This window comes from Acanthochromis polyacanthus, chromosome 12, assembly GCF_021347895.1.
Source record: "Acanthochromis polyacanthus isolate Apoly-LR-REF ecotype Palm Island chromosome 12, KAUST_Apoly_ChrSc, whole genome shotgun sequence".
Classification (NCBI taxonomy): Eukaryota; Metazoa; Chordata; class Actinopteri; family Pomacentridae; genus Acanthochromis; species Acanthochromis polyacanthus.
This window is the reverse complement of record NC_067124.1, coordinates 3,764,138-3,790,961: the sequence shown is the minus strand read 5'-3', so window position 1 is coordinate 3,790,961 and position 26,824 is coordinate 3,764,138. Positions and strand designations below refer to the sequence as shown.

General features: G+C 42.3%; 2 protein-coding genes across 4 annotated transcripts in view; both read right to left on the bottom strand.

The window, feature by feature from the left end:
* Positions 1-16,378, bottom strand: part of cep192 (centrosomal protein 192) — a 38,980-nt gene extending 22,602 nt beyond the window's left edge. The window contains 19 exon segments of the mRNA XM_051956411.1: positions 41-176; positions 537-761; positions 990-1,054; positions 1,195-1,344; positions 1,444-1,720; positions 2,080-2,235; positions 2,694-2,816; positions 5,309-5,526; positions 5,749-5,899; positions 6,042-6,194; positions 7,061-7,150; positions 7,872-7,987; positions 8,176-8,329; positions 8,670-8,731; positions 9,285-9,407; positions 9,410-9,441; positions 15,560-15,584; positions 15,587-15,672; positions 16,092-16,378. Coding sequence (XP_051812371.1) covers positions 41-176; positions 537-761; positions 990-1,054; positions 1,195-1,344; positions 1,444-1,720; positions 2,080-2,235; positions 2,694-2,816; positions 5,309-5,526; positions 5,749-5,899; positions 6,042-6,194; positions 7,061-7,150; positions 7,872-7,987; positions 8,176-8,329; positions 8,670-8,731; positions 9,285-9,407; positions 9,410-9,441; positions 15,560-15,584; positions 15,587-15,672; positions 16,092-16,264 — 2,515 coding nt within the window. The 5' untranslated portion in view covers positions 16,265-16,378.
* Positions 16,379-17,107: 729 nt separating this feature from the next.
* Positions 17,108-26,409, bottom strand: seh1l (SEH1-like (S. cerevisiae)). Of its 3 annotated transcripts, none has more exons than XM_051956430.1 (9): positions 26,181-26,408; positions 25,631-25,681; positions 25,245-25,391; positions 24,942-25,153; positions 23,792-23,890; positions 23,561-23,701; positions 23,165-23,319; positions 20,417-20,570; positions 17,108-17,258 (listed from the first exon to the last, which is right to left on the bottom strand). In XM_051956430.1, the coding sequence occupies exons 1-9, from the start codon at positions 26,289-26,291 to the stop codon at positions 17,231-17,233; spliced, it is 1,098 nt and encodes a 365-aa protein (XP_051812390.1). In that variant the 5' UTR covers positions 26,292-26,408; the 3' UTR covers positions 17,108-17,230. The 3 variants fall into 3 exon arrangements, with proteins under 3 accessions (XP_051812390.1, XP_022055148.1, XP_022055147.1); XM_022199456.2 differs by lacking the exon at positions 17,108-17,258 and adding an exon at positions 18,420-18,689 and having other exon boundaries at positions 26,181-26,409; XM_022199455.2 differs by lacking the exon at positions 17,108-17,258 and adding an exon at positions 18,480-19,121 and having other exon boundaries at positions 26,181-26,409.
* Positions 26,410-26,824: the final 415 nt, after the last annotated feature.

The window sequence follows — 26,824 nt, the reverse complement described above, 5'->3', positions numbered from 1 at the left end:
AAAAAAAGATTCTTCAGCAGCAGCAATTGTGCAAACACACCTGGATTGAGTGTTTTGTCTGCTTCACTGAGTTCCATGGTTTCACTGTGAGGAGAGTTTTCTCTAAACTCTGAGGAGTGAATCAGGGGAAACGGTTCCCTCTTCTCTGGAGAGGTAATAATGTAGCCAAAGGATGGCTGGAGAAACACAGAATAGGATTCTAATTTAATACACATTACAGTTCTTCCTCAGAATGACTTTGAAAGCTTAAGCAAAAGGCACAAATGAATGAAAACTTACTGTTACGCCATTACATTTAGACAATTACAAATTGTGAAAAAATGAGCTGCAATATAATTCTGCAATATTTTTTTCTGGACCGTCTTGAGCAAATGAAAACTGTTACCCATTAGCAGTCAGTGGCATAACATTATATCAGATCATTAATTCAAGTCAAATCTCCAATTCTATGCAAAAGTGAACTCTTATTAACCTTAAAGCCTGTCAAACAGACAGAGAAAGTACATTTTAAATTCCTTTAAAGTAGTTTCACTGACCCGTTTAACCGCATCCACTTCATCATTGATGCCCAAACAGCCCAGGGCTTCAGAGCGTTGCCCAAAAAACTGCCCTAAGGAGAGTCGCAGGTAGCTCTCATCTCCCTGCTTAAACTCTGACGAGACCTGGGAAGCCCTCATTAAGATGGTGCCGTTGGCGGGGAGCTTCCAGAATGAGTCACCCTGAAAGGTGCTGTTGCTGCTGGCTGGTTCAATCTTCTCCTCCTGTGTGAAAAGCAGTACTCAAAATAAGCCACCAGAGGTCATGCTTTATACTAAACTGTGCAGCTGAGGCTTTTGGGCATCTGTCATTCTCTTCTATAATACAGCAATAGCCCACTGCAGTAAGTAATATGATATCACTAGAATATTTATTGTGTATGACTTCAACCATGACCCAGCCGACTGAAGGTCTTTATCCATTCAAAAATCAGGACAGTCAGTGCTTTATACCTGCATGAACTGGTGCTCCTTTTCAAATTCTTCTTGATCCTTCACTATCTTTTCAATAGCATCACCTGCACAGAAGGAAATATGATCTACAATCCCCAAAGTTGTCTGTTCACATACAAAAAAATACGACAATACAAAAATCTAACATCACTATATCTTGTTCACACAGTCTCACAGTATTGCAGAGCTGTAGAATTGTACATACTGGCAGAAACAAAGTCCTCTGTCTCAAACTGGCTAGCATTCTCCAATGCCTTCCCATTCATTTCTTTCTCAAAGGAGGAGTAATATGCCAGGTCTGTCACCCACTGCCCAGCCTCATTCTGGTACACCACACCATGAGTGGTACTGGCACCTGAAGAGACAATCCGTGTTGTTAACATAACGCACATATCAATATGTATCAGGTTTGAAAACTGGGGTAACTTGTGATGTAAACATCACAAGCAAAGACCTTGTTGAAACTCCAGCTCCAGGTTGTCAGGGCAGTGGTTCCACCCATCATCAGAATCTTCTTGTTCCTGGAGAAGGCTCTGGGAGAAATACTTTGCTTCCAGGGAAGTGGAAAGGGGATTGTTGTCATCCTCACTGGTACCGTCTGAGGCCTCAGCGGCAGTCACATCACCACAGGGTCCTCCTCTCAAGCCTAAGGAGGGCCTCGCACCATCAGGCTCGTCTACTCCATCATCATCATCATCATCATCGTTGTCATCACACCCTGGAAGCAGCACCTGAGGCACGATTTGTTGACAAAGGCATGAAGACTACATTATAATCACAGACTAGACTGGGAATAAAAGACAGACGTAGCAATTTCATCCGCTGGTTTGTGGACTACCGCTATGAAGCCTTCAGTTTGGCATTCAGCTGTCACAGTTTTGTTCTTTTGAAGTGAAACATAACGAGAAAGGTGTGGACCTGACTAAGAAAGTGAGGATATTACACACACTGATAAAATAGTGAGCAATCAATCACAAAAGAGCCACAACCTCAAAGTGGCCGAAACTCTGAACAAATTTCTAGCACTGATGCGTATAAATAGAGTCGGGAAATCCCTGACTTTCACCTACTCCCCTGTTATCCCTTTTACCTGGGAGAGATGAAAACTCCCCTGGGTGCCTTGAAGGTTAGAAGTGGTTACATTTGCTGAATCCTGAAACCTCCTCAGTCCAGCTCTACTTCTCAGGTAGACTGAGTCCAACAGTCGGTCAACTGTAGGCCCAGAGTCTGTGCTCTCCATGGCATCCTGCCATTCAAGACAAGACCCCATTAAAAAATAAGACCTTAAAAACTCAACCTTTGGCACCTTAGCCTTCACAGCTTTTAAAAAGTTGGAGTGAACCCTGTCTGCTTTGTACTATGACCAGGTGACACATTTTATTGTTTTTACAATAATGCTTTCTGACCACGTAGCAATCATATAAATATACGGAACTTAATTAAATATTCTTTCAACAATCAATCATTTTGAGTACCATAATGAATTATTTTGTATTATATTACAAATTCACAATTACACAATCAAAATGAGAAGGGAAGACAATGCAGTTACCAGGGTAAGATGAGAGAATTATTTACATTACTACAGGCTAAAGACTTTAGTCTATACACCATCTAAAAATATATGCACAGCATAGCCTGAATAAAATGTCCACTACCTGGTCATTTATAGTTACACTGCATTTGTCCCACATCTTTACTCACCAGTACCTCCTGTCGGTCCATTACCATGCTCCAGTTAACAGGAGAAAGTCTCTGAGATCCATCAGATGTTCCCAAAGAGGAGCTGGCCTCCCCTGTTCCAACAGGACCAACCCGGTCCCCCATCTGTACAATGTGCAGAGGAGAAACCCATGAATGGATCGTATTCCACAAATGGACTGCTTATCACATAGAAGTCGATGTCAAACAATGAACCAGTCAGACACAGTGACGGATGCATTATGTAAAAGTAGCACAAAATATCAACTCAGAGATGCAAAACGTCCAAAAAAAAAAAAAATCTAACTCACAGAATTTTAGTTTAAAATGTTCAAGGTACACTGACACACATAGAAATTATGTCATAATGCACAGGACACAAATTAGAATTAAATAAAAAATATATATACGCAATTAGTGTTTCATCCAAACATAACTCCGATCAAAATCCCAATGACAGCATGAATGCATTTTTTTTCACAACTGATATTTTGTCTCATTATAGCAGCAGGTGTATCTATAATATCAGTGAGCACAATATTTAATATTAATGTAGTATTTTGCACAAGGCAAGTGTCCTGGCACTGCTACCAGGCTCAAAGTAATCAATTTTTAAAATGATTGATTATATTTGTGTGTGATAAGTCCAAATGTTTGTAATGACCAATGTCAACAGGAACTGGGGTTGGTCCCAGCTTTTGTTGCTTCTCTAATGTGATTTAAAGGTCCTGTACGTCTGACCTGTTTAGGTTAAAAATGGGCAGAGCTATGCAGAATTTAGATAAGTTCATCACAGTGCAGGTGTGGATGAGAGTTAGACCCTCCAGAAAAATGCAATTATGCGATCGCATGAATTCCCGCATTCATCACCAAAATGCCACTGATTATGCAGGGGTCAATTATTTCCCAAAAGGCCGCATAATCCCCGCAAAACAGCGCATAATTCCCGCAAGAATCTCACATTTCCACGGACAAAAAAAAAAAAAAAAAAAAAGAGAAATATGCGGGTCCCGCTTGATTTCACAATTTCTGCATAAAATGAGAAAACTATAACCAATATAAATGGAGTTGTGAGTGAGTTTTTATGTGACGCCCGGCCTGACATCAGCTCGCGCATTCACACACACTGGAAGCACAAGCTGATGCGGAGCGCGGCGCCAGTGTTGCCAACTTAGCGACTTTCTCACAAAATCTAGCGACTTTCCAAAGCGTCCTAGTGACTTTTTTTTGTCAAAAGCAACTAGCGACAAATCTAGCGACTTTTCTGCCGTTTTGGAGACTGACAGGAAAACTCAGATCATTCTGCAGTTACTGTTTTCAACGAGCAGCAGGTGCTGCTGTGAGCTTCTCCCCCTCCCAAAGCACAGGTTGTCAGTCCAGTAACCTGCAGCAGTCCCAGTGTCTGATTACAGGACACATCCCTCCGCGGCCAGACGGCAGGTGAATCGCGCATATTTTTACATATTTCACAACTATTCGCATACTTTGTAACTTTCCGCAATTTCCCCGCATAAAATGGCATAAAAACCCCGCATATTTATTCGCATAATCAAGGATTTTAGCCCGCATAATCAAGGATTTTTGTCCGTGTTTTTCTGGAGGGGCTAGAGAGTGAGAAAAGTGTTATTTGACAGACAATAACCAAAAACGTCACATTTGACTGAGGCGCCACAGCACCTGACAGACTTTGTACTATATGTGATCCAGCAGAATCATGTTTGAATTGTTATCAAACCTTTCTTTATTGTATTTATGTTTCATGACTAATAATGAAGTTTGCCATGTCTCATTAAGGACAATACCACACCATCACTGTTTTTACAATCTTCACAATCACATGCCAGGTATACATTTCTGAAAAAGAGCAGATTACTGAGCCGAGTGTGGACTTGCATATTTAAGGATACCCACAACAAGTCAGTAACATCCACCTTAAAGATCACATCACCTACATATACAGATTTCTAGAATCGTATTTTCGAGGTCAGGTAGAATATGATTACATGCTTTAGATAGGTTTCATTCACTGTACATTGCAGCCTTAATATTTGTCTAAAACTGTCTGAGCTCATGTTTCTTAAAGACGCAGATCCCAAAAAAGTCCTGGGTAGTCTGATTGGTCAGCTAGGCCAACAAAAGCAAGGCTACATTGGTTATTTGCCATGACCCCATATCTATGAGTACAGACACAGAGATGTGCTCTAGCAGGAACTGCTCTAATGAGGAAATGCTTATTCTATGTTTGATGGTGTGCCAAACTACCTGTTGGACAGGAATTGCGTAAATGTGTGACATAGAGCCACCAATAAGTAACTAAAAAAACAATCCTAAACTACATTGCACATGATTTTAATAGTGTACTGAAAAGACAGAATAGTGATTTTGACTTTTACAGTACTTAAGTTTTTGGAGGCACATTTAATTGACTGTATAATTTGTTTTTAAATGTGTCAATAGTTTATAACTAGCCATGAGTATTGTTACCCAACTAGCGAACTAGCAGTTAATGCTAACCCATTACCATGTTGTCTCACAAAAAGGAAAACTACAATAAGTTTTAGAATCCATCAAACTGTTGGGAATAATGATTTGATCTTAAGGTGCTGACTAGATCTTACCTCAGTATGTCTGGTAAGGCTGTTCCTTCCATGTCCAAGCAGATTATTCAGATCATCATCCTCATCTTCACCAGCAGCACTGCTACCCACAATCCCCAGGCCACGAAGGGCATCATAAGTGGTCTGGATGTTAGTCGCTGGAAGGGGAATGGTTGAAACTCCTCCATCATTTCCACTTTCCTCACTGCCACTGCTCCCATCTCCACCTCCTCCATCACCTGGTGTTAGACAGTGACACAGAAGAAATCAGTGGTCATCCATTAGGGACAGGCAGTTTGTTTCTCATCTCCACATGTACGAGCTGCAATAAAAATGTCATGTTAGTGTCATTTTATGGTTTTGTCAGTGATAACAAGCATTCAAGTAAGAAAGCATTAAAAACTACAACAGCAACAAAGAAATATTGCAGAGAAAACACTTGTTAAAGCTGCATACTACACCTGTGACCGGAGGGTTGATGACTTGTCCCTCAGCAGATCGTCTGTGTTCAATCCCAGACAGAAATGGACCACCGTGGCCACTGGAACCCTCGTCATCTGAACTGCCTCCTTCTAAGCCAGGTCTGAAACTTGGACGATTACTTTCTCCGACCTGTGCCAACATTTAGATACAAACACACAGAGAAACACAAACTGCATTAAGGACAACTCTATTCTACAGTACAGTTTAACAAAGATGGTGAGGCAACAGAATACTGGGAGCTTAAAAGAACAATATCTTTTGTATTTCTGACCAGCTGTCTAGACATGCTTGGCAGCAGCCGTGTCCTAGAAGCATTACTGGTCCTTCTTGCAGATTCCAACTCATCCTCGGTGTCCTCGTCACTGGCTGGACAGGAGTCCATTCCTGTAGCAGCCAGGCGCACATCAGGCATCTGGAAGTCCTCCTGAAGAAAATGCAAAAGAGTGAATTAAATGTTACAAAAAACATATAGCAGTGAAAAATATTTTCACTGGTTCCTGGGGTCAAACTAGTGATTCACTAGCCTAGCCATGCTACACCCATGTTTCTGACGGCACAAGGGTCTAGGGAAGCTCGACAGGGAGGGAGGCGGGCTAAAAGGTTGTCTATCAAATCCCTCTGCAGCAATTGGGTAGGTATACAACCAATCAAACGAATAGGCTGACGTAGTTCCGAGAGCACCGGCGGATTGTGGCTAAGTCCCATTAGCTTCCCAACCAGCGGAGCCAACTGGTATATTAAGGATTTGCCATATCCCGTCGGCATAAGTCCAAATACGTCTTTCTTCTCAACGAAACACTTCAGTGCCGTCCTTTGTTTATCTTTCAAGTTGAATTTTAGCTTCAAATCTTTAAGGGCTGTGGCCAAAGCCGAGTCGAAAGATAACTGTTTATTGTGCGCCGGTTGTTTCTGTCAGAATCGTCACGCCTCTGTCGTCACGCCCGCCTTCTGACTCTACACTTCATGGTGATTGGTCCGGCCAGTTTTAGGAGCATCCAGCCTCGAGCCTTATGGAGGGTAACTAGACCCACCCTGGCAGAGAATTAAATTCGTTGCCGTGGGTTGTCTAGCGCAGCTAGGCTAGTGATTCACAGAAGTACTGACAGAATTCTACAAGTAATATCAAATTGAAGTTGAAGCGATCAAGTTCTCTTGCCAATGCCTTGTAAGGTCACATTTCTAAAAATTAAACTTTATTTTTTCCAAAGAGGAACTTCATATGTATGCTTTTCTACACATCAGATAAAAACGACAGACAGCCAAAAGTAACAACAGCACACAAATACTCACCTGATCATAATGATCAAGAAACTGGTGTCTATAAGGTTCAGGCTCAGCAGAACTAGGGTTTGATTGGTCATCAGCAGCACCCGGCGCTTCCTATGAAAGATACAGTGTTTTTATGTAGCTCTGACTCAAACAGATTGAGATAACAAAAGTGTATTGTATTATTTAAACTCAAACAATTTTCAAAATTGCAGAAGCTTGCTAGTGCTAATAAAGAGTGAGTAAAAATGAGAGTACAGCATATAGCAGTGGTTGGCAATTGGAGGCCCGCAAGCCAAAACTGGCCCGTCAGCAATAATATCTGGCCCGCCAGATGACTTTGAAAATTTGATTTATTTTTTCAATGTTTGAGATTATTAAAAATGAAGAATCGATCGCACCCATATACCGTGTTTCCACCCGCTGGCTCCAGGAGCTAAAAACCAGTTTGCGTTTCCACTGGCAAGGAGCCACGCCAGTCCGTCACCGCAACACGAAACTCTCGTGGTCGGCTGCTGCCGGGCATTTCCACGTTCGCGATACTGGTCGGACACGGTTGTACCATCTAGATTTCACTGAGCAACAGTGTGTGCAAAACGTGTGTGTCTCGGGAGTCATTTTTAATACATCTGTGATCAGAATTGAGACGTGTGTCCCAAGCAGCAGCGATCAGCTGTAGAAGCTCCGCTGCTCACGGAAACACCCCCCCGGTCGTGGCATCGGAGCGCACCCCCACAGGTTGGCCCGCTGTTCAATTGTTTACACAAATTTTGGCCCAAAGCCACATCTAATTGCCGACCCCTGGGATATAGGTTTAATCCCAAAGGAGACTTACTGTTGCAGGAATCTCCTGGCCCTCAACTCTGCCTCTCTGCATGGCAGGAGGGACCAGTTTATTGAAGTACAGCTCCAGCTCATCATCAGGCAGGTTGTTTAAATCAATGTCATCATCTGGTGAATAAACACACACATTTAAACCATGCATCACAAACAACATTTCTGTTTATTGTCTTTATTCAACATGAAAACATGAATGATGTGTAAAGTATGCCAAGCATAATGGAGAGCTAAAAATGATGAATGAGTGAACTTCATCTACTGTAGATGATGAAGGATGGGTAGATGAAGATGAGCTATACCTGTGATATCACTGTTCATGCTGTCCACAGACATGAGCTTCTCATTTGCCAGGAAGCTTGAGTTACTGCCACTAAAATGATCACTGTCCACTCCGTCACTCTGGACATGATTGTCCTCAGCTGTAGCTGGGAAGACCCGAGATGGCTCAATGGACTAAACAAGAAACAGGAATGGAACAAAAAGGCCCATTAGCAAATTTGTTGCATAAAAAGGTAGTTTGACTAAAAATACATTCCAAATTTAAGATAATCCTGTAAAGTACACAGGGAACAAGTGGTGATGATAGCATTTCTAGACATTACATAGATGAGAAAACCTAAAACACTCACTGTTCTAAAAAAAATAATTATTGTGGGTGGAGACAGAATTAAGCAAGACATATGATACAAAGAAGAAGAAAGAAGAAGAACTGACAACAAATCAATTTCAATCAATTTTAAAAGAAATACAAAGCTGGTTCAATCAATATTAAGGAGAAATACAAAGCTGGTACCTTTATATCTGTACTATCCTTATGTCCAAACTGGGCAAAGGTCAGAAGTCCTGTTGACAGATCTGTTATGAGAGACACCAAAGATGTCCATTAGCATCACTGAAACACAGGTATTTTCAGAAAGCAGACTTGCAGAAAATGTGTCTTGATTCAGATTCCTTATTTTTTTACTCAAAGAGTCCAAATATTTGCCCAGGTAGGGTTAAACCATGCCATCCTTAACAATGCTTGCAGTTAACAATGGGGTTTACAGAGAGCCATGTTCAGCAGTAGTCATTCATTCAACCTTTATTTATACAGGATGGCTATTTTTATAGAAACAAAGTGGTCCAAATGAGCATGGACACACTGCACAAACAGGACAATAAAAGCAAAAAAAAAAAAAAAAACATCCATTGAGGCACACATTCAAACTTAAGGAATCAAGATAGAGATAATTATGAAGTATCTTAGGAAAAAAAAAAAAATCGGCAACCAACATATACATTAAAATCAAACATAAAAACGTCAACTAAGCCAAGCAACAATTAATTTTTATAGCAAAGAGAGCTAAAATATTGTAGTAAAAGATAAAGAGTTCTACCTTGACAACTAGACAGCAGCAGGAGCATTTACCTGTTCCAAGTTCTGTGGGCCGGCCGTTGACTGAGCCTGCTTGGGTGGGAAGAAGGCCGACCATGGAGCCTTGGTTTCTGGATGTACTCTCATCCAGATTAATCTTCACCAGCATGTCTGAAAACGGTGGGCTGCAATGAAGTCATCTGCATTGTCCCTGTGGTGCATACAAGGATGGAGACAATTAGAGCAATGGAGGGGTATAAAAATATTCTTTTAGTACTGTAAAGGCATTTTCAATTAAAAACCAGTCTCCTCAATCACAAATTTGTATTAACTGGTTTACAGTCTGTAAACGTAACATTTCTATAGTTTTATATAATGCAAATCCACAAAACTATTAGGATCCCCTTTGTACAAATATATACAACAAATGACTATGTATAAAAAAAAAAAAAGTGAGGCTGTTAAAGATACATGACGTATTTGGACACAGCTGTGTTTAAAGTCACATGATTACGGTCAAAAATACTACTCGCTAATACACTGATAAATATTAAGATCACAATTAATTTTAGGGGAAAAAATATTTGAATGCAACTTTCACACTCAGAATAACATTACAGTGGTAGGGTACCGCTAATGTATAAACTTTTGCATCACAGTGAGACTTTAGATAAAGTTTTTCTTCATTAAATACTGAAGGGACAATATACGGTAAATTAATTTAACCCAAAACACCTCACTTGTTTAACATCTACTTATGGATAGGCACTACAATTTACTGCTGTCCCTTTCCTCCTCACCTGCTGGCCACAGTAGACGCTAGTTGGGCTGCACAATTAATCGAATTTTGATCGCGATCATGATTTTGGCTGCACAATTAAATTACCTGATCGTTGGGCGATATTTACATTTAAAATGCGGGCTCTGGTGCATATCTTATCAAATGCCTTGTCAACCAGTAGTCAGCCAACCACCAGGAGGCGAACACATGGTTAAGGCTTCATTAAGCTACCTAAATACCAAGCGAGCATACCTGCAGCAGCAGCCTCAAATCACTCAGTGGACCTGGGCTGATTGAAAGTAAGTCATGTCGAGAGAAGAAGTACAGCAGCATTTGGAGACGAGGAGCAGCATGGTGAGGAGCTGGTGCCTCGAAACGGATCAACATCCATCGTTTGGACTTGTTTCGGATTCAGGGCAAGTGACGTTAAACAAGAACAAGTCATATGTAAAGAGTGTAGCAGAATTGTGTCTGCCCTGCACAGTAACACAATTAATCTGTTTAACAATCTGAAAAAACATCACAAACAAAATACAAGGAATGCATGAAGGCTAAAGCTAACGTTGAATCACAAAATCCCCTTCTGTGTCCACCGGCAACCCAGACAACCATTACAGTGATCCTGCATCGAGCAATACCGTATCCAGCTACCTCCCAAAGACACAAGAGATAACGGACGCAATATCGTTTATTTGGCCAAAGACGTGTCCAATAAATACAGCGAGCAACGAGGGCTTCAGAAAAATGGTCAGCACACTGGACAATAAATATGTGATGCCCTCGTGCAATTATTTCTTCAAAGTGGCGTTATCTACACTGTATGAAAATGTCGGGGGAAATAGAGAGGGAAATCACAAACTGTCGAATTCTTTGCACTGAAAACGCTTCATATATTGTTTGCTTAAAAGTAGCACAATAAAAATACAGATATTTCCCCTAACATGATGAACAATCGTGATTAATAATTGTGATTACAATATTGATTAAAATAATCGTGATCCCCTCGTCGAATCACCACCTTATCGCGGCGGAGGGGTTTGAGTGTCCTGGTGATCCTGGGAGCTATGTTGTCGGGGCATAAGTCCCTGGTAGGGTCTCCCAAGGCAAACTGGTCCTGAGTGAGAGACCAGACTAAAAGCGATTCAGAAGACCTTGATGATAACAGACAAAGGTGAAGCCGCTACCTCGCCCGGGTTAGGGAAACCGGGGCCTTCCCCTGGAGCCAGGCCTTGGGGGGGGGAGCTCGCAAGAGAGCCATCTGGTGGCGAGCCTTGGTCCCCGTGGGGCCGTCAGGCACAGCCCGAAGAAGTAACACGGGGCCACAGCCCAGTAGGCCCACCACCTGCAGGGCAGGAAGTCGGGGTCGGGTGCTATGTCGACGGGCAGTAGCAGGAGCGGCGCCTGGGCATGCCGCCCCTAGTGCGTAGATGGTTCTGGGGATGTGGATCGTCACCTCACTGGCGGGGAAGGAACCTGAGCTGGTGCGAGAGGTGGAGCGATACCGGCTAGATATAGTTGGGCTCACTTCCACGCACAGCAAGGGTTCTGGAACCAGAATCCTGGAGAGGGGTTGGACTCTCTCCTACTCCGGAGTTGCCCAAAGTGAGAGGCACGGGTGTGTAGATACTCACAAACCCCCGGCTGAGCGCCACTTTGTTGGAGTTCTCCCTGGAGAACGAGAGGGTCACCACTCTGCGACTTCGTGTTGCAGAGGGGAAAACTCTGACTGTTGTCTGTACTTATGCACCGAACAGCAGTTCGGAGTATTCGCCTTCTTGGAGTCTCTGGATGGTGTCCTGGAAGGGGTACCGCCCGGCGATTCCATAGTTTCTCTTGGGAGACTCAATGCTCACATGGGCAACGATGGAGGAACCTGGAGGGGGTGATTGGAGGAACAGCCTGCCCCATCTGAACCCGAGTGTGTTTGTTATTAGTCATGGTTTGGCCATAACAAACACCATGTTCGAGCATAAGGTTGCTCATAAGTGTACTTGGTACCAGAGCACCTGAGGCCAAAGGTCGATGATCGACTTTATAGTCATATCGTCAGACCTGCGGCCGTATGTTTTGGACACTCGGGTGAAGAGAGGTGCAGAGCTGTCAACTGATCACCACCTGGTGGCAAGTTGGATCTGATGGCGGGGAAGACTGCCGGACAGACCTGGTAAACCCAAACGTGTAGTGCGGGTGAACGGGAACGTCTGGCGGAGGACCCTGTCCGTAGGGTTTTTAACTCCCACCTCCGGAAGAGTTTCTCCTGCATTCCGGGGGAGGTTGGGGACATAGAGTCTGAGTGGTCCATGTTCAAAACCTCCATTGCAGAAGCAGCTGCTAGGAGCTGTGGTCTGAAGGTCACTGGTGCCTGTCGTGGCGGCAATCCAAGGACCCGCTGGTGGACACCAGCGGTGAGGGAGGCTGTCAGGCTGAAAAAGGAGACTTTTCGAGCCTGGTTGGCTCGGGGGTCTCCCGAAGCAGCTGAAAGGTACCGGTTGGCCAAAAGGGCAGCAGCTGTGGCGGTTGTGGAAGCTAAAACTCGGGTGTGGGAGGAGTTCGGGGAGGCCATGGAGAAGGACTTTCGGTCGGCCTCGGGGAAGTTCTGGCAAACCGTTCGACGCCTCAGGAAGGGGAGGCAGGGCTTCGCTCAGGCTGTGTACAGTCGGAGTGGAGGACTGTTGACCCGTACTGGGGATGTCGTCGAGCGGTGGAAAGAGCACTTCGAGGAACTCCTGAACATGGTAAACACGTCCTCTATGGAGGAGGCAGAGCCTGAAGACTCGGGGGATCTTCATCCATACCCGTGGCAGAGGTCGCCGAGGTAATTAAGAAGCTCCTCGGTGTGGACGAGATTCGCCCTGAGATGCTGAAGGTTCTGGACATTGTTGGACTGTCCTGGTTGACACGTCTATACAATGTCGCGTGGGCATCGGGTACAGTGCCTGTGGAGTGGCAGACTGGGGTGGTGGTCCCTATTTTCAAAAAGGGTTACCGGAGAGTGTGTGCCAACTACCGTGGTATCATACTTCTCAGCCTCCCCGGGAAAGTTTACTCTAGGGTGCTGGAAGGGAGGATCTGACTGATAGTCGAACCTCGGATTCAGGAGGAGCAATGCGGATTCCGTCCCAGTCGTGGAACAGCGGGAACAGCGGGACCAGCTCTTTACCCTTGCAGAGCTGCTGAGGGGGTCATGGGAGTATGACCTGCCAGTCTACATGTGTTTTGTGGATCTGGAGAAGGCCTATGACCGTGTCCCTCGAGGGGCTTTGAGGGGGGCACTGGGGGAGTATGGGGTCCCGGGCTCATTGCTATGAGCCGTTCGGTCCCTGTACAACCAAAGTGAGAGCTGTGTCCCCATACTCGGCACTAAGTCAGACACGTTTCCGGTGGGTGTTGGACTCCGCCAGGGCTGCCCCTTGTCTCCAATCCTGTTTGTGGTTTTCATGGACAGGATTTCAAGGCGCAGTCGTGGTGGGGAGGGTTTTCGGTTTGGGAGCCTCGGGATCTCATCTCTGCTTTTTGCGGATGATGTGGTTTTATTGGCGTCCTCAGACCGTGACCTTCAGCACGCACTGGAGCGGTTTGCAGCCGAGTGTGAAGCGGCAGGGATGCGGATCAGCACCTCCAAGTCCGAGGCCATGGTTCTCTGTCGGAAACCGGTGCATTGCTCCCTCCGGGTTGGGGGGGAGTTGCTTCCCCAAGTGAAGGAGTTTAAGTATCTCGGGATCTTGTTCACGAGTGATGGGAAAATGGAGCGAGAGATGGACAGGCGGATTGGTGCGGCGTCAGCAGTAATGCGGGCATTGTACTGGTCCGCCGTGGTGAAGAGGGGGCTGAGCCGTAAGGCGAAGCTTTCGATTTACCAGTCCATCTACGTTCCAACCCTCACCTATGGTCATGAGCTTTGGGTAGTGACCGAAAGACAAGATCGCGGATACAAGCGGCCGAAATGAGCTTCCTCCGTAGGGTGGCTGGACTCAGCCTTAGAGATAGGGTGAGGAGCTCAGGCATCCGGAGGGAGCTCAGAGTAGAGTCGCTGCTCCTTCGCATCGAAAGGAGCCAGTTGAGGTGGTTTGGCATCTGATTCGGATGCCTCCCAGGGAGACTTCCTTTGGAGTTTCCGAACGTCCGTCTGGGAGGAGACCCCGGGGTAGACCAGAAACTCGCTGGAGGATTATATATTCCCGTCTGGCCTGGAACGCCTCGGGATCCCCCAGGAAAGCGGAAAGTGTCGCTGGGGAGGGACGTCTGGAACGACTGCTTCGCCTGCTGCTCCGTGACCTGGCCCCGGATAAGCGGAAGAAAATGGATGGATGGACGGACGGACGGATAATCGAGACTATCATTTTGACCATAATCGTGCAGCCCTAGACGCTAGCTACATACACTATGCACAGACAAGCTTTTTGTATTTCTAACCGAGTTACTGCAGTGCAGAAAACTTAGACAGGTACGAAACAAAAAATATTTGGAAAATAATTAATAAAAGGCCCCAAATGTCACTTTTACTGTAATTTATCCACTCTAGAGCATCAATGAGCCGACACCTTTTTTATCAGTGGCATCCTATACATGCTCTATGGGATTTAACGCAGATCAGTGAACTGGTGAAGCCTCTCGAGACTGATTTTCTTCAAGCAAAAAACGTTTGTTCAGCAGGTGGTCGTATGCTTTGGATCATTGCTCAGCTAAAAGATCAATTTCTGTCACTTTGATTCTTTTTTTGTCTTCCAAGGTTTGCATTTCCAAAATTCCTTTCACACTGAAAATTCATGATTCATCAATAAATACAACGAAATGACACGCTGAAGAGAAAACAACCCAAGGCTCCACCTCCATACTTTACTATGTCCTTAATGCAGTCTAGTTGGAATTATTTCCTTTCTTTCTGTACATCTTCGTTTGCAAATTATTTCTAGACGTCCGATTCTCTGAACTCATTAATGATTTTCCATATCATCCTCAATCTTTACGTATGCAAACTAGTAGAAAATGTACATCAAATACCAGTTTATGTAACATTTTAGAAAAACAATTTTAGTAATCTGACGGAAGAAATATTAAGGATTGTCTTGCCTCTTCTATAAGAGGTTAAAGATCTGTGTGAAAGTGCAGAAAAGGAATGTGTGCAGGTGCCCTTGAAGACAGAGGTACATCCCTATGCCAGATAAGACTGAGTTTAGAGCCATCTTACCATGTCAGAGGAAAGAGAAACTATCCAGAAAACAGAGAACTTACATACAGCAAAACACCATGATACAAGTGTATAAATGCTGTCATTCCTCATGTTTACGAGCTCCTCTCCCATAACATGGTGTTGTGTGAGATTCTATGAGATTCTGAATGAAGAGACACTAACTTTAAGGTCCTCGTTTGAGCTTGATTCTTTTTAGTCAGCAGAATATATGGAAACTGGTTCCAAGTAGTACCACCACTGACCAAAATCAACAATGCTGAGAATCAGAATGTAAAAGAAAGCTTTTGCTTTTGACATAATTCCTAGAAAACATTTCAAATTGTAAATCTGCAGTGTAAATCACATGTATGTACTCACAAGTCATCTTTGAAGCTTAGGGCAACTTAGGCTGTTGCTCTCCAACAGATGACTGTGGGTTGGTCTGCTGCAGCTCTCTGGCCTCCAGGTATGACGCCTCAACAGAATCTCCTCTGTGAATCAAGCACATAGCATACAGTTGATTGTTATCATACTAAACATCTCTGGATCTTTGCCGAAAGTCCAAAATTAAATACAGCAGCTGAATATGTGCTGAGAACAAATCTCCATGGCCCTCTATCTAGCTAAAACTTTTGTGAGAAAAGTCAGATCTCCAATAGCAACTTCCCTTTAACAAAAACATATTCATACACGGTTCTTTATTTGACCGGCATGTTTTGCAATACTGTATTGCTAACTATGTGTTGTAGATAATTTATTTCTATGTCCAGTAGCATTTAAATGCAAAAACTACAAAAAAAAATAGAGTGGGGAAAAAAACAGAACAGCCACTGTGAGGAATCAGAGAATGATGATGCATAAGTTTTTCTACAATAAGTCACATCTGTCCAAACCAACAGCAAGCGCCCACCTGTTGTCAGACCCAGGTCTAATTTTAGCAACTGTAGAAGCAGCCACTGGCAGTCCCGGGCCTGAACCCAATGTCACATTCCCCAGCGTGGCACGGCCGCTGGTGCTGTCCAGGGATTTGCAGAGGAAACTTGGGAAGGGTTCATCCTCCAGCTTGTAAAAACTGTCTGCCATGTTTTGAATGGAGTAGGGTGACTGCCAAATGTGGCTTGATTTTAGTTCAGGTGAACACCATCTGTAAATCTAAGAAAAAGTAGACAGTGGAGAAGGAGAAATCCAGTGCAGATTAGCATCACTTTGAGAACCCAAAACGCCTCCAATAACTTCTTCACAGGACAATGGCACAGAAAGAACAGTTTAATCCGTGTTTCTATTTAGAGTTTCAGCTGGTAATACCCCCTCACAACTCTGAAAAATTGTGATAAAAGTACTATAATATGAGTATTTTAATATATGTTGTCCCGCTGGAATACGGTTTAGCTTATTAACAAACCTGATAACACTTAAGTAGCTACTTAAGCTAGGCTAGCTAACTTTTAAGGCTAACTAGCTACTTGCTAAAACAAGAGGGTTTGCCCAAACTCACAGGCATGCTCCAAATTTGAAGCTACTCCACTAACTTCGGTGATTAAGTTATTGAGAAGTGTTGCAAAAGTTGAGTTACAGAGATAAGTTAACATGTGAACCCTGCTGTGGCAAACTCGGCTCTTCCAAGACTGTTTTATTCCAACAAGAGCATTGAATTATAACGTAAACGGTAGTTGGACTTCAACTCACATTCAACACTGCAGAAGCGGGCCGAGACTTCTGTTTTGCTCCAACCTGACCTTAGTCGATGAAAACTGGTTCACAGCGTTGTAACGTGGTTACGTTCCGAATGTAACTTTCCACACACCAGTGCTTTTCATTTTACTTCTAAATCTGAAATATCAAACAAACCATGCAACAGTTCGGAGCAGCAAGCAGCGCCCAGAAAGCACAGGAAGCCCGCCTCAACGTCATATTAGGGGGCGGGACTTAAGCAATTCACAAAACTGTGATTGGTCAACCAAAGTGAGAGAGAGGAAATCGACTACCATGATAGGATGGGAATTCTGTCATTTGCGGGACTTAGTCACTTGGGACACTTTGGAAAACAGCTCATTCATGTATCTGTAGGGTGCTTGTCCTGAAGATGAATCAAAGAAGGGGATGCTCATTTTTATACAACAGCCATAATCTGATAATGACAATATAAATTCTAACAAAACATTAACAGTGTAACTTTAAACATGGAAAAAGAAGCTATTTCAAATGAGATGCCTCATCAAAGTTAAGAAAAATATATTTTTTCTTATATATGGACAGCCAGAGATGTAGAGCATTAGAGCATGTGACAGTATGCAACTGGACAAGTGTGGAGTTCATTTTATCATGTGTTTGCCAAGCAGCTGCAAGATTGCCTTGGTTAGCAGACAGCTGCCTGCTGAGAGAGGCCATCCCATGCATTCCATTTTTTGAGCGAGCCACAAAATGAAATTTTATCCTGCTTGTCAAAATAGACGACATACCATTTTCCCCTAATTTTAGAGTAACTTGCACCATATTCTCCTGTTATCCTTAACTGATCCCTACAATGAAATCTATTGTATTCACAAAGGAATTGTAGAATTATCAGGGATTAATTGACTTGCTTTGTGACATTTCAGCAGGTCAGTTGTTCATACCAAAAACAAGGACTGAGCAGAGCAATAGGCCCCACAATCCAGTTGATGATCAATTTCCAAGGAATCTGCCCCTAATAGTCAGAATAGTATAATCACAAAGCGTAAAGAATAAGACTGATGCTTTAAAAAGACAAACTCAGGATTTAAAACGGCTGTGGATCCGTTTCAACAGAACGTGTGTATGATGATGAATCATGTGTTACTTCCATAGAGCACTTGCATCACATGCTAGTCAGTCAGTCATTGATGAATGTTTCCAGGTCATGTGTGTGTGAGGGGAAAATAGTACAAAAATAACATTCTTTTAATATCTCATTGCTGAATCTGACTTCCACCAAATCAAAATGTTAACCTTTACGAGGCAACAGCAACAGTGAACATATCCTCTGCTGGCACAAATAGCGAAGGCAACCTGGGAAAAAAACATGACTATTTTGTCTAATTTAACAGTTGATACAGTATGACCTTTTTTCATGTCATACATTACTTTGAGTCTAAGCATTAAAAATGCAGCATTTATTACTCACAGATTAGCATACACAAATATAAAAATGGCTTTCTGTCCATATATTACATCCTCATGTCTTCCAGTACCTTTTGTAAGTTATGCACTGAAAACAAAACAGAGAAAAATGTGGTTCTTTATTAAAAATGAATGGCAATTTTGTTGCTCTGATCCAACCTTTAACTATACAGTTAAAAAAAAGACAAATAATCATTGCCCTTCAGCCTCTGGTAAGGGCAGCAGTGATCTTGAGGAGAGTCTGTGAGGAAGAGCCTGTGGCTGAGGCTGAATGGGCTCAGCATCACAGTGCTCTATGAGGGAGGAGGGAGGCAGCAGGTGACCATACCTGGTCCCTGCTCTGGGAGGGTCCAGAGGTGGAAAGAAATACCTGAAGCAATGGAAGAAAAAAAAAAAGAGACAAAGACAAGGAAAGGAGAGGAAAAGAAGACAACAAAAGGAATATAGAAGGAAATGAGAAATTAAAAAGAAAAAGAATGCAGGCATGCTGTAAAAACTAAAAATGGAGAAGAGGATGGCATGCACAGTAGTGAAAACGGTTTATTTTTCAAAAGCATATGTGCAGTCAAAGCAGTGTCAAAAAAACATGATGGAATCAAAACAAGGTGGAAGCTGCTAAGTACAGAAGCATGCCAAAAATGAAGATATCAATCACACACACAATCTTGCATTTCAAACGCACCGACACAAGAGCAAATGTTAGCTGATGCAGAAGAGACATTAGTAATATGCAGGATGCTGGTATATCTTTGGAGAGGTCAGCTGGTGGAGGGGAGGAGCAAAGGGAGCCCTCTTGCCAATCCTGCATGCAACAAGCAGTACAATACCACATTACTTTAACAAACCCCACTTCACACTCATTTTTGTCAACAGGTAACTGTAATACAACAAAACCTGCGCGTTAAACAATTTTAAAACTTGAATAAGAAATTTAGGTTTGGTTGAGAAGTTCATTTTTCTATCACATAATTTCATACAATACATAAATTCTGTGTTACTCAGGTTAGAGATGACTTTAAAGTTAAGTCAAAAATATTAAAGGTAAAAACTGAGGTTGTGTTAAGTCTGAGGTTAATAGATTGAACATAAATACAGCCACATACTAACGCTGACAACTCAGTGTTAGCTCAAACCCTGTTTGTTTACTGGCACTTAGAATTTTTGCATCACAATACAAAACAATCCTATCCGCTCATCTATAACTGTAAAGGCAGCCTGTGTAACTTATGAACAGCAGCCACTGAGACTAAAAGTGAGAAAAAATGGGATAATGACAAACACTAATACACTGCAACAAGTATAGAGGAGTTATAAATCAGCAAATTCACCGAGACCAAATAAGGCTGCTCAAAATTGAATACTTACATTATATAAAGCAGAATGTGTTCACTCTTCATTCAAAAGCTACATGGTCTGCTTCTGTAAATGTAAATGGCTGTATTCATACTCACATTGTATGTGTTTACAGTTGGTTAATAAGGTTCATTCAAGCTGTCCTGCTCAGCAAAGAGTTTGGCAAAACTTGCTCAAGGATACATTCAAATTGAAAAGAGAAATGAAAAGACAAATGCTAAGGTTTGACTTCATTTCTTGTCTTAAAATGAAAATGCTCACAAAAGATGTTGGATGTTGTTGAGTAAAGCCATTCAAATATCTCAGTATTTACAAGCTGATCTTACTAAAAAAAAGTATCTCAAAAATAGCTCTAACAATTGAAATAAAAGCCACATATCAAATTCATACTAACAGTTTTATTTCACTTTTTAAACTAAGAAAACAGTTAGCCCTTACACTGACAATGCAATGTGGAAACACAAAATCGCTCTTTTAACATGCATCTTTACAAACCAAGAACAAGTCACTTATAAAAGGACACCACAGCACATCCGGCTCCACAGGCTCGATGCAGACAACCTGTATGCTGGAAGCCAGAAGCCAAGCTCTTTGCATGAGTGCGGCATTGGGTCAGTAAGAGTCCAACAAGTTTGTCAGTGAGCAGCTGCAGTCTCAGTCAGTGTGAGGCATAAAAAATGTTGTCAGTTCTGACTGGCTCTGGTCTGGGTGGGTGAGTGGCGTTAGACACACCACACCACCTACCTTCCTGCAGACATCCCATTCAGGGCATTCTGGGAGGTCTGAACAGAGGAGCCCACCACAGTGCTCATGGCTGTAGGCTGACCAGATGAACCTGTCAGCGGGCTGCCGTCTCCCTTCAGGATGCCTGTGCACTTCCAGTTGTCCATATAGTTAGCTGCAAGCAGACAGAAGGTAAAAGTTCATTTAATTTCCATGCAGAGGAAAATGATCGAAGAATTTGACTTGGGTCACATCTGAACTTTTCAGTTTCATAGGTTACCAATGAGTGTTCCTTCTGAACCACTTTAGGTGTAGTACCTACTATATGTGAGTGCTTACATATGGCTTTTCTGTGCTTCAGTGTCTGCTATGCCTGATCAGTGCATTTCCCTGAAGCACTGAATTCTCATGATAATGCATAATAATGACACTTGACACTAATTTCACAGAATTCACAGGATGTTACAATGAGCCACATGAATACCTGATTATGAAAGGAGTTACTGACAATAATAACCATGCAGAGAATTAGGATTATCACTCAACTCTGCAGCAGTTTGCAGTCTCTTTCAGCTCATAATTTTAGTTTTTTGGCCAAAGAACTCTACAGTTGTGGTTCACTTTCATAGAAACATTTTTATCTACTAAAAACAGATGTTTTAGTGAAAAGCTCAGACAAACCCACTCTGCACTACTGACCCAGAAGACACACACATGGACTAGCTGGGAAACAGCTATGGCCCAGATATTTTTCCTCAGACGTTGTGGAGACCAAAGCAGACAGAACATTATGTTTCCATTTGCCTAACTGTCAAAAACACAGCTCCAATTGAATGCTAAATGCCGGCCTGTATCAGCTAGACATGCAAGTAGGCAACTGCAGCTGGCATAATAACTTCATGCCACAGTTGCTCGTGTTTAGCTCGTTTCTACTGTCTCCTAGTGGCCAGAGAAATCAGTTCAGCAATGCATTCGAGTCACCATCTCTTTTACTTTAATGCATACAGCACAATGTTCACATAATCTATGTAGGCAGACCCATTTAAACACAAAAAAAACATGTTTTTCTTTAAGCCACTTTTTCTCTGTTAAGTCTCTTAGCAAGTGAAGGAAAGAAAGAAAAGTTCTGCATTCCCTTTGCTAAGAACTTTTAAAGACCATACAGAAAGAATAAAGATAAGACAGCAGGTAATAGACACAACATATCTGTGAATTGTAAACATGTTTTAAATATACTCATACAACAAAAAATATGATAAATTCACTCTATTGGTAATATGGTTTCTGAATTTGTGAAAAGCTGGAGTAATGGGCATGCTGTAGAGTGATCAAAAGGCAGGAGACAGAGTCTGATCTGGTGAAAACCACCAGTTACAGGCATCAGAAACTCACAGTTCTATGTGACTTTGCAAACTGCAGAAATCAGTTCTAACCTTGGGAACAATTCAGATTGGCTGCATGGTATGGATTACCTTTTAATCACTGAACAATTTAATCCATGACTAAATGAATTCACTAATATTACTGGCAGCAACAGCTGAGCCATGGCTGAAGAGCTTGGAACTGGATACTTGAGGGCATCTGGAAGTCACAGTACAAACAGTAAGCAGACAAAAGCAGACTTATAATGCTCGCCGCAGTGAAGCTAGCAGCCAGAGTCCAAGCAACAAAACAGAGAAACCTGAGAGGAAATGAAGCCACAGCAAATAAAGAGATGTTGCGAAGTTATAGGAAAGTCTGAGGAAGTAAGTCTGTGACCTGTGAATCTCCGCTGGGCACACAGTTTAAACAATGCAGAACTTGTTTCTGCTGCCTGTTTTCAGAATAGCAAATTATTAGTATTTTTTTAACCTTCTGGAAATTCACTTTGTCTATGGCAACTGTCAGATAAAATCAGCCACAAGAGAAAAGGTACGAAACAACTAAGTGCTCTACAACATCATCAGCAACAATCAACAGTAAACAACAAAATGCAAGTGACAGAAACCTTACCCTGCCTGGATTAGTTTGACAGAGCTATACTGGAATATATGAAGGACCTCTGAGCATGTAAAGTCAACACAGTCCACACCATACCTCCGTCATAATGGATTTATGTTCATGATAAAGGATCGCATGCCCTGTCACACTGTGTTGTTGACCTGCAAACTTGCCAGACATATTAAAAACTCTAATGAAGTATGTGTTTAAATCCCATGACAGTTTTTCATTAATCCTGATTTATTTATACCAATCAGTGAACCAGTTTGAACACTTACAGAACTAAGTTTATAAAACTCTTGGCTGAGTCTTGCAAACCCTTTCCTGTTTAGCTAGATGTTGCTTAGCAATACAAAACTACATGTAATAGAACAACTGATCATTGTTTGGCTGCATATGACACCTTGTCTAATATGACCATGATATATTCTTTACATATTTTGGACTTGCTAGCATCAAAATGATGCATGAAAGGAAACACCAAAGAGGCAAAAGTATCTCGACTGGCTGAAGCTTTGCTGCTGCACATCTACATGGACACACCACAGACAACCACTAGTCTTCACCCTGTGTAAGAATGTCAGGCTTGTTTATACAGCTGTACCTCCAAATTCATCATTCTAAACTGACTGATTCTGTCTTTCAACACCTGGTAAGACTCTGTTCACCCACCGTAACGCAAACCAGTATTTTACACAGTGCACTAAAGCAGTTATAAGTACAGCTGTCACCAAAATAAAAGGAAGACAAATGAGCAGGCATCAGCTGTAGCCAACAATAGTGTCCCACCTTTCCAGAGGCGAACACAGCCATCATCCCCAGAGGAGGCCAGCAGGGTGCTAGTGATGTTCCAGCTCACACGCCACACCTGGGAATTGTGGTTGTCAAACTGAGCCACTATTTGCACCTCAAACTTGGTGGGTCCTGTAGAGGTGCTCTCCTTCCTGACACAAGATATAAGAATAGTTTTGAGTTCCATTTTCATTTCTGTCACTTTTAATTGTGTTTGTTTCCTTTGTAAAGTAGAAACAGTAAAAGTAAACCTGAAAAAACTCCACATTTGGAACATATGGGTTGAATTCAGAAACAAAACACGCAGTATTACAGTGGCTACACGCCGGTCTGTGCACTGTGTGTCATTCATGTAACTTTGACAATAAAGAAAGAAAAAAATGAATGAGTCACCTCATAGGAACAAGCTTAAATATTCTGACATCTTTTGTTGCAATGGCGAGCACATGGAAAGATCGTCCAAGATTTGGAGCAAATGCGATGTCATGGACTGCATCCGTGACGGTCATCAGTGTTTCTGCTTTACCGTATTTCCTTTGAAACATCAAGAAAAGGCATGCATTAAAAACACCTGATTTTTTTATTAATACAGTCGCATAAAAATCCCAAAAAGGAAATACCTACCGTGTGTTTTCATTATACTCATAGATCTGAACTTTCCCACCGTACGTCACATTGCTGTCGTCACTTCCCACAGCAAACATTGGAGGGTGGGCACGGGAGCTGGGTGGCGGGGAGATAGAACACGATTACACTGACAGGTACTTTAATGTCAAGGGATCATCGGACATGCTGCTGGAAGGCCATAGCTCATAGTTCTAAACTTCAGCAGTAGAAAACCGTCCATATAAAGAGGTCAAGTTACAGAATGTCATGAACTCAACACAGGCTGACCAGAAACTCCTCAAAGAAGCAACAAATTCTAACAGAATGGTTCACTGTAAAAATGTTTAATCTGAATATCTCCTGAAAAGGTCAAAGTAACTCGTCCTTGCAAGAATTTTTTGTCACATCCTGCTACTTCAATCTATAGAAATTACTGTTGCTGAAGAAAGCAGCTGTACAGTGATTCATATAGTGTATTGTTGTTACATCACTAAGCAATACTTTTTATGTTCCACGCCACAAACTGGAGCTAAAAGCTTTAATTTACAAATGAATACTAACAAGTTGAGAAGTGCAGAACAAGGTATATTAAACCTTGCTATTCTGAGACATAAGTGTAGGAGAAGCACATGACCACTATCATGTCAGACGGGGCAACGGCAGCTTTATGGCCATTACAGCAGGAAGAAAGCATTACAATATTTCCAATGCAACAGGCCTTTTTCACAGCAGACATCTGGACATGTTGTATGAGGAAAAGCAGTTATCAAGTGCTGTTCTAGACAGCTTGAAAAGTTTCCAACCTCCTACTTGAGAAAAATAACTAAGCTGTTCAAGAAATCAGAGCTCTGACTGGAAAACTCAGGCCAATTTTAGGCATCCTAGCTTCATTGAAAAAAATGCTGTGATGTCACTAAATAAAACCGCTTCCCCAGAGGTGAATCCTTCTTCAGAGACACCAGTAAAAGACAAAGGCTATCTGAAATATGTAACGTTAACTACACAAACTGTTGACATTCCATAATTTTTAAAGAAAATAAATTACACAAATGTGATTTGTTTATTGCAATGAGAGACACAATACAGCTAGTACTGGAAATGTAGAAGAACTGACTATGCTCTTTACATTTCATGTCACAACAGTTTGTGATATAAAATTAAGTCCAACCTGGAGGGGTTCCAAGAGATGCAGCTGCAGCTGAGCTTGCAGGAGATCTCATGCTGCAGGGACCACTGACTCAAGTTCATCACATCGGGAGCCTCGTAGATCCTCACCACTCCGTCTGCAGAGCAGGTGGTCAGCATCAGACCCATGTGTTTCGGGGCAAATTTCACATCAGTCACTGATGTTCTACTGTCCACTAGAGTGGTTCTCTTTATCTAAAAACAGAGGAACAAGAAGCATTTAGTTCAAATCTAGTATCACACCAACAACCCTGCTAGTTAAACAACATGCTACAGTCGTGCTAACCCAGTGGCTTAGTCCTCTCTGTTTGTCATTAGATTCCCCTACAATCTCCTCCCAGACAGCAGCTGTTCTGTCAAAGGAGCAGGAAGCAAGAACCTGCCCAAATTCAGGATGAGCCCAGGTCACTCTCCACACTGATCCACTGTGTGTCTGCACAGAAGAAATAGGAGTTTTGTCAAATCAGTGAACACAAGACAAGAGATTTCAAGCTGTACCCACAACAGTAAATGCATTGTATGAATCCACAAGAGTACAGTAGTAAATAAAGAGGAAAGGAAAATATAAAAATATCAAATCCTGTTATGTAAAGATAGCAAAAGGCTTACAACAAAACATTTTACCAGGAAAGCCTTCAGCAATTAGTTTGAAATGATTAGCAAGTGTTCTACCTTCCAGCTGGCTGTGCAGTGCCACTCTCCGTTTTCACTTTTGTCCCAAACCTGAGAGGAATAAATCAAATCAGGTTACTTCCACTCATCCATCACCAAATATTGTAGGCGTTTTACATTTGAAACAGTGGGAAGAAATATTTCTACTGTTCCAGTACACGTTGACACATTTGTTAAATTAGTAAAGCACAAAATAACGGTTCTAATCCTTCAGAAAATGTCTAAATATTTTAGATACAGCAGATGCCTCCACGCTTTTTGCTGCTCTTCCGACAAATTCTGCAGTGTTTACATCAAATACAGCCAAGCTAGCATGTATGCTACGAGCACAGTTGCTAACAAACGAGCTGGATTCAAGTACAACTATCTTGCGCCAACAGCATAGGAGACAGATTTGGAAAACAACCTCATGCCAAATGTGTCAACAGCTGCCAAGAAAATAAGACAGTAAGTTCAGCAGTGAGCTACGAGTGTATATAACGTGGATAATGCTCACAAGCTAGCTGGGACAGCTAACGTTAACATAATCAAACTGGGATGTGTAACTCACCTTAACGCTTTGGTCACTGGAGCAAGTTGCCATTCTCCGGCCGTGGAAATCATAGGACACATCGTGAATTAGATCTTTATGATCTGCTGCGATGCTACGCGCTACAAACATGATTAGATCCACAAGAAGACAGCAACACTAGCTAAACGGCTTAACTAGCAGGCCTGTCATGTGTCTACTTGTGGCTATATGTGTGTGTTTGGCGGGTCCTCGCAGTGTGAGCAGGGAGTGTGTGCAGTGACCGGTGTTGACCACAGAGGGGCGCTTTCACACAGATTTAATGTGCCCTGAGACTGAACATTCAGTCAGACCATGTTTTACTTTGACATACTTTAATATACGATAGAATATATTGAAACCCATCATGCTGAAAAAGAAATGCAACCAGAATATATTTTTAAAGTCCAAAAACACATTGCTACCGAATCGAAGAGTCGCAAATAACATGTTAGAACATTTCTGCGCCTCCTTCGGTCTCTAGGGTTGCCAGGTTTGAAAGAATATTACGCTACCGACACTCGCGTTGAACACTTTCAGAGTGCATGTCTGTGGAATAAACTATTTGTAAATATGCATTTAATAGTTTGTCCATGTGTTCCCACAGCAAACATTGGATATATATATATATATATATGCTTTCCATG

What these genes read in the sequence shown, in the direction of transcription:
- seh1l (XM_022199456.2), bottom strand. Translation starts at nt 26,291, where the DNA reads ATGTTTGTAGCGCGTAGCATCGCAGCAGATCATAAAGATCTAATTCAC. An exon ending in GAGTATAATGAAAACACACG is followed by an intron (nt 23,702 to 23,791) that starts GTAGGTATTTCC and finishes GATGTTTCAAAG; the next exon opens with GAAATACGGTAAAGCAGAAA. An exon ending in CTGTGTTCGCCTCTGGAAAG is followed by an intron (nt 20,571 to 23,164) that starts GTGGGACACTAT and finishes GTCTGCTTGCAG; the next exon opens with CTAACTATATGGACAACTGG.